The 7,530-nt window shown below is 44.3% G+C and overlaps 1 protein-coding gene across 1 annotated transcript in view; it reads left to right on the top strand.

Moving 5' to 3' along the window:
- Positions 1 to 285: 285 nt before the first annotated feature.
- The window catches only part of ALS2CL (ALS2 C-terminal like), a gene marked incomplete at its 5' end in the record, with an annotated part of 29,121 nt that continues 21,876 nt past the window's right edge, over positions 286 to 7,530 (top strand). Inside the window, 7 exons of the mRNA XM_080339010.1 lie at positions 286 to 366; positions 783 to 891; positions 1,740 to 1,932; positions 3,713 to 3,778; positions 4,871 to 5,036; positions 5,494 to 5,622; positions 5,961 to 6,080. Coding sequence (XP_080195136.1) covers positions 286 to 366; positions 783 to 891; positions 1,740 to 1,932; positions 3,713 to 3,778; positions 4,871 to 5,036; positions 5,494 to 5,622; positions 5,961 to 6,080 — 864 coding nt within the window. The remainder of the gene's footprint in view (positions 367 to 782; positions 892 to 1,739; positions 1,933 to 3,712; positions 3,779 to 4,870; positions 5,037 to 5,493; positions 5,623 to 5,960; positions 6,081 to 7,530) is intronic.

Below are 7,530 nucleotides of genomic sequence, written 5' to 3'. Positions count from 1 at the left end.
GGCTGATTCTGCCCATAATATCTTCATCACCAGACCTTTTTCCAGAGCAGTCTCCTAAGACGTGTTCTCAGTGTTCACTTCTTCTGATATGTTTCTTTTGGGAGCTAAGTCTGGGAAGGAGGAACCTACCGGAGTTTGCTCACATGGGTTTGCTGCCTCTTTTTTTTAAGTGCTGCCCACTTCCACTTTAGGCAAGCTTTCCTTGTTGACGCAGCAGATGTGACATATAACCAGGAAAGGAGTAACACCAGATCTCTGTTCCTCTGGAGGGTTGGATGTGTGGGCATGGCTGGCACGGCTCTGCAGCTCCGTACAATAGCTTTTGATGCCAAAAAGTGTAGGCTGAGGCACCTGGGCAGAAAACTGGTGAGAGATATAGGAGGCGGTGCTCTGCTTCATCCTTTGCTGGTTTGTACTTCAGGGATTTTCTTCTGGGAGAATGAATCTGGCACTAAGCAGGATTAACACACATGAAGAAGTTTAGGGCCTTTCAAGCCATGTGGAAGAGGTATCATGGCCCACCTGAGGGGATCTTCAACTGGGGCATCAGGAAAATGGGCTGTAGCCTCAGTGATCTTCTGTGACACCAGCTCATGTTGAAACTATTGGGTTCCCATTTCCTCTTCTAACACTTTCAAATGTTTCTTTTTTTGAGGACAGCAACTGCATCTGCCTGTTCTGTCAAGAGCAGGAAAAGCTGATTGTTTGCAATGAGCACTGAAGCCTTGGTAGACGAATGCTCTGGCAAAGGAGTTTACATGTGCCTTTTGTCTTGTGTCCAGGACATGTGCACGGCTGAACCAACTGCATCGCTGCTCCAAGTGGAAGAAACCTTCTCAGCATGCCTGGCACGGATAGATGCTCTTGTCCTCAAGCCTCTGCTCCAGGCAGGTAGGTCAGAGCAGACCACTTTTTAGTCTGTAGTTCTAGCCTTGACTCACTGGCATACCTATGAAGGGAATTATAACTGAAACTTCATGGCCTCACTGGGAGCTGGTTTTCTGGGGTAATTGATACGTAGAATTGTTCCATTTAAGACTGTGAGTTGTTAAGGGTGCTTATGGCCTTTCATTCAAGCCTAGGACTGTGGTTCCTGTTGTTTTTAGATGCCAGTCCAGTTTTTAACAAGTGTCAGCCTCTACCCCCATTCCAAGGCTTGTTTCCAGCATGTTGTGTGGAAATCCAAAATGCTTCTCATGTATATGTGACCCCCTAAACTGTGCCCATTCTGCCTCCCTGCTCTCAGTAAGTGCCCATGCCCGTCTTTGAAAGTACAACTTGTGGGTGCAGGTTCTGAGCTGGCAGTAAATCAGAGCAGCTGCACTGAAATAACAAATCTGTAGAAATATTCACAAGCCTGTCTGGCCAAAAGTGGTGCAACTGGATTAGGCATCTAGGGTGGTTCCCTCTCCATGTCACTGCCTTTTTGGTCTAAACTCAAAAAAGACAGAGAACAGCCCTTTAAGCCAGGGGCAGAAAATTTTCCTCCAGTGCTTGTGTCTGAGCCTCTCAGGCTGCCCTGACCACACACCCCACAAAAATGGGAAGGACAAAGCCCCTCACAGGGACACAACCCTAAATAATCATCATCTTCCTCCCTGGCATTGTTTTCCTATAAGAATACATGTGCTTTACACTGAAAAACTGGCCTGAGTATCAGGTATAGGCAATGAATTCCACAAGACTTCTTGGAGCCAAGGCTTTCTGATTGCCTTTTTCCCCCCATCTTTTCCTCAAAGAGCCTAGTGACCAGAAGGGAAAGGAGATCTTTAAGCTCTTTGTCTTCCTGAATGATCGATTTCAAGCTCTCTGGAACCTCACAGAAGAAAATTACCGGATATTGAAACAAAAATGCAGCACGTCTGAAGCATTCTGTGTCCAGGACTTTTATATTGTCTGGAAAGGGGACCTGTTCCTAAGCCTCTACATCCAGTAAGTACAGAAGCATTTTGGAGTAGTGTTAAGGGACCAAATTTATCAGCTAACTGGTAGGTTGGTGCAATTAATTTGTGTATTTAATTTGTTCAGTCATGTCCACTAGCGTTCGGTAATTAGGACAGGGAAATGATTGCATTCAGTGCTCAGGAGAAATGCTACAGAATATGGCATCTGTGCAGAAAGCGTAATAATTAGCCTTTTTTGTAGCTCTGTGTGTGCTTGTAAGAGGTGGAATATTTTTTAATAGGGTTTTTTTTAATGCATCTTAAAAATGAGAAGAGGACAGAGGGAGGATTTGTGCCTGGGGAATTTATAAGAGCAAAGATTGGGTTGTCATCAGGAACAGAAACGCATGCACAACCAGGTTTAAAGGGCTCATAGGGATGAGGAGAGGAAGATGTCATCAAATACAGTTCATATTATGTGTTTCTGCCACATTTTAATGCTTTTGGCAAGGGATAAGATAGCAAGTGATGGATGTGGCGTGATATGAAAAAGCATACTGCCCTACTGCTGTTTCTATAATTAATTATGTTTGCTCCCTATCTGTCTGCAATGCAAAATAAAATGTTTACCAAAATCACTGTAGCATGTATAACCTGTGTGTTGATGAAAAATGGTTTATGGACATCTGAGATGACATAAAGATCAGACAGTGTTCAATCCTTCATTCATCACATTGGCCACAATTGTGGCTGAACCCTTGCCAAATGGGCTTGTGCTGTTTGTGCAATTTGGTACCCACACAGGAAAGAAAATTGGATAGTTTGGCTCCCAGACACTACTGGTAATCTCGCCTTGGTTTTGTTGGTTTTTATGAATGTGGAGGGAGGAGGAAGAAAGGGCTACATTATATTTTGTTTTTGCTTGGACAGCATCATTGTAGAAAGCAATGCACAACAAACTTTGCTTTCATGCAAAGGGAACGGTGTGTGCTGTTCATTTGGGAACTGAGTCAGGGAATTCAAATTGGTTTGCTTTAAAAAGGCATCTAAAAGATGAAAAGCTGAGCTGAGGTTTCAGGTGACACAAAGGAGAAGTTTATCTCAAGATCTCATTTCCTCTCATTTTGAAATTAAAACTTGGTTTTGCTGGGTGTCCACCCCACCTCTGATGACTCGATGACTCACTCTGTGCAGTCCTGATCCTACAATGTCTCATGCTTATTGAAATGATACAGGAGGAAGCAAAGCCCCTGTTCAGGGGGCTGAAAATGAGCAGTAAATATATGTTCCCAGAAGATGTAATAAATGCTAATTATTCTGTACAGAATACATGACTTATCTGAAACCACTATTGGAAGAAAGTGTGGTATTTGCTGACAAAATATGGCTCGATCTCCCTCTAGTGTGGGATGAGACACATTGTCGTGGGACACCTGATATTTTTACTTCGGACGGCAGAAATTCATACAGCTGACGCTGAAATCTTAAGCTCAGCCTTTGTAGATTTGCATTCCAGGACAGTTGCGCAAGTTTATGTCTGCTTATGCTAAATGCCAGGATGATTTAAACTTCTTGTAACAAGACTTGTGCAAAAATCAATGAGTCAGTTAAACCAAGGAGCTGGCAAAGGGGACAAAAGGAGAGCAAGACAAGGTGAGAGTACAGTAGTTACAACTCTCTCTGCCTCCCTTGAAAATGTGGACCTGGCATGACATTATCAAATGAGCTTTTTCACTCTGCCACTTAAACCTTGTAGCTATTGTGCATCTAACTCAGCTCATGTTTGTGTGGTTTTTTTGTTTTGTTTGTTTGTTTTTTCTTGCCAACAGATATTTTGTCACTTTTGCGAACTACGTTGTAGTCCATGGTTTTGAACACGCCACGAAGAGCAAGAGGTCAGTGTGCTGAAAACTGCTTATTGAAGGGGTTGGTAGGAACACAATGATGTTGTATGGGTTAAGACATTAAACAAGGGTGAGCTGCACTGAGCTCTGCACCTTGCAGTGATCTCTGTTTCGTGGTCCAGCTGCTTCTCTGAACTAGCCATACTGGTTGCTCTTGCCATCTTTTGAGACCATGGCAGCAGCTGTTGCAATGTTTCCTCTACAGATCTCTCTCCATCTATTTCTAGCTACGCACAACTCCTTTTGTAGGAGAGGAAATTTGGGGGTTCAGGTAAGGAGTGGGACTTGAGAAAGGATTCTATGGGAGTATGGCAGGAAATTTCCACTGCTTGTCCCAGATGTCAAGAGATTCTCATGGAACTAACAAATGAAATAACGAGCACTGGACATGAGCAGATTCACAGCCACTTCATCTGAATTACCTCTCAGTGTACAAACCATCATGAAAGTCATCCTATAGATTTGGTCAGAAGAGAAGGCTGACAGGGGATATTATTTATGCTGATAAATATCTCAATGGTGGTTGTCAAGAGGAGGGACCAGACTCTTTTCAGTGATGCCCTGATACAGGGTGAGGGGCAACAGGCACAGGCTGAAACACGGGAGGTTCCATCTGAATATGAGAAGAAATTTCTTTCCTTTGAGGTGCCAGAGCCTGGCCCAGGCTGCCCAGAGCGGGTGTGGAGTCTCCTTCTCTGGAGACATTAAAAACATACCTGGATGTGATCCTGTGCAACCTGCTTTGGTGAACCTGCTTTAGCAGATGGGTTGGACTGGATGATCTCCAGAGGTCCCTTCCTATCCAAATAATTCTGTGATATTCTGTATATCTCTGGATGTGGTTCCTATTTGAAGAGACCCACTGGGCCAGAGGCAGGATGGATGGAGCTTCTGTTTGCCTCATCACCTTATTTCTGTGTGTTTGCTGTGTAAATACATTTGCGTTACGTTACCTCTTGCTCTTTCAAATCTTTCTATACTCTTTCTGGGAGTGACAGAGCATATCGAGTTTGGAAGGCAGAGGAGCATCAATTTGCAGAAAAACTAATTAATGTCCCTTTGTCTTAATTCACCATCTTTCAGTGAAGTCTGGAAGCACCATAAGACAGTGCTGAAACAATTCCTCACAGACTTCACCTCTGAGACCTCCATGTCACTGGCCTTGTACACCGTCCTTCACAAACCTATCCGGGATCACATCGAGCAATATATACAGCTCCTCACCAAGCTGAAGGAGGTTCTCAAAGAGGTAAAAAGATTTATGTGATGTTACTTGATTGGTTTATGCTAACATCTTTTGCAGTAGTCATAAGGTTTTGTGATGGTGTGAGTGAATCCAGTGTTGGCTGGAAGGAAGATGATTTCCAGTGGACAGCTGGGGTGGTAGGAACCATCATCAGTGAACTGCAGCCCACCTGAAGGTCTTTAAGCAAAAAACAGTGGCCACTCCAGCATAGTACAAGCTATTGATCATATAGAGGAGCTGCAAAGGGTCAAGTAACTGGCCTAGGGTTGCACACTTCTGGTTGTGGCAGAGATAAATCTAGATTTGGGAACCTTTCCTTGGAAATGGGGTTGGAGAGTTAACTCTCATTAAACCTTTGGATTTAGAACTGCTGAGATTTTTCTGCAGCTGTAGCCCAGAGAGTACATGTCCTGCACAGCCATGCCTGGAGTGTTGCTCAAGCCCTGCCTTCTTTTGACAGGGCCCTGAGAAGGACGTAGTTACCACTGCCATCAAGGAGTATGCGAAGCTTGAGTCTTTCGTCAGCCAAGTCCTGGATGAAGCTTGTTTTACTGAATCTTTATGGAAATGCTTGGGCTACAAATTCACGGTGAGTCACGGATGTAGAAAATGGCTTGATGGGCGGCTCTTTGGGAGGTTTTACACTTCTGCTTACGCATGGAAGAAATTTAGTATGAATCAAGCATTTGAGGCTGAGTTTGGAAGCCAACAAAGTGGGACAGTGTGGAAGCCCTGGAGAAACCACATGGACGCTGAGTAATTTAGAAGCTGAGCCCTGTGTCCAGTTCTGCTGTCCCTGTCAGCTTGTGCCATGGCTCAGTCAGGCTCTGGAGGAACTGTTGGCTTGAGTTGTGTGTCCTCTCCCAAATCCTGATGTTTCCTCATGCTCTTGGTCCACCATTTTGACTTCTGTGGTTCTCTCTGCAGGACATGCTCTGTGTACCTGAAAGGAGGCTGCTGGAAGATAGCAAAAATCTTCCCATCTCTGCCAGCACGAATAGGTCAGACCGGGTCTTACTCTTCGATGATGTCCTTGTGTTAATTCAGGTGAGTCTTCAATCTTTCAGAGGGATCAGAAGGGCAGCACAGATAAATAACAGTAAAATTCAGGTTCCTTTGATGTTGAAAATGTAACTTGGCTGTTGGCAAAACCTTGTCTCAGATCCATGCACCTGTGGTTTGCATTGAGGAATAAAAGAAAAGCTAATGAAGAAGGAATAGAAGAGCATCCACATAAATTTTTCCCCAGTAAATATGTAAAATTCAACCACCGCTTCTCTGGTAACCTAAGCCCATGCCTGCATATGAATATGTTAATTTCTGTCCTTGTTTATTCAAAGAGGGCCTGGTAGGTCAAGGATATTGTACTGTAAACACTCATGCATAGGCTTAAATACGATCTTTCATGGTTGACTCTGCTAGTAGCATGGGAGTAGAAGTTGCAGGTGCTCTTGTGGCCATTTCAGGGATTTAGGGCCTGGGTGTGGGGCAGACAGGGAGTGTCTACAGCCATGGATAGCTAGATGAATAATACGTGTTCAAAGCTGTTCTGCAGCATCTTAACTAAGTCTGGCTTTGCTCACTCTGACTGACAGCTCCTGTAATCTCATACGGCTCTCTTCATGTGCACCTCTGCTTGCTCTTTAGTCATGTGCCAACCCCTCAGGTACCCAAACACATGACTGCCTTGTGAGCTGATAGATCTTAGAGGTTCTTCCAAACATGAGCCTTTATGATAACAGCGGGCAGTCCTGCACATCTTGCAGGGTCTAGGCCCGAGGAAATAGGGTGATGATTATCTCATCCAACTTTACATTGTAGATTTCTGAGCACTGTAGTGATCTTGCTGTGAGCAAGTGCCCCCAGGCTCCCTTTATAGTCAGGGGAGATCAACATGCATGTCTGGGTGTGGTTCATTCGACCTATTTTAGATGACAAAATTAGGATGAGTTGAATCATGTCCTTGACTCTGTTGACTAGGACAAGAACAGAGGGTAACTTGCTCACATGGAGGTATCTCCATTGTAGACAACTCTGTTCAGTCAATGGTTCCCACCCGCTATGTCTCATCTGCTGCTAGGACTGTTTTTGAGGCTTGGGGAGATAGAACTGGACTGGGATTGAACTGGTTAGCTTGGGCTGCTAGCAGGGGTCTGACAATGGGGGCTATGGTGCTGGCAATCTGAACCTCTCTCCCTTTCCTGTTCCCCCAAATCTAGTAGATACATCAGTGATTAATTCATGGTGGGGGTTGGAATAGATGATCTTGAAAAAAGTCCCTTCCAACCCAAACTGTTCTATGAGTCTACCGTGAGCTCCATAGTACTAGTACCTAACGTGGGTCAACTACATCCTCATAGGCAACAGCCCTGTAGTGTGGGCACCTGGACTTTAGACACGAAAGGGAGATGTAATATTAAATTCAGTCTTTACCTAATACTTCAACTCTTTTAGTTTCTTCTTTCTGATGTGTTACTGATTAAAGTAGTGACTCCTT

Source organism: Nesoenas mayeri (genome assembly GCF_963082525.1).
Source record: "Nesoenas mayeri genome assembly, chromosome: 2".
Lineage (NCBI taxonomy): Eukaryota > Metazoa > Chordata > Aves > Columbiformes > Columbidae > Nesoenas > Nesoenas mayeri.
This window is presented reverse-complemented; position numbering and strand designations above follow the sequence as displayed.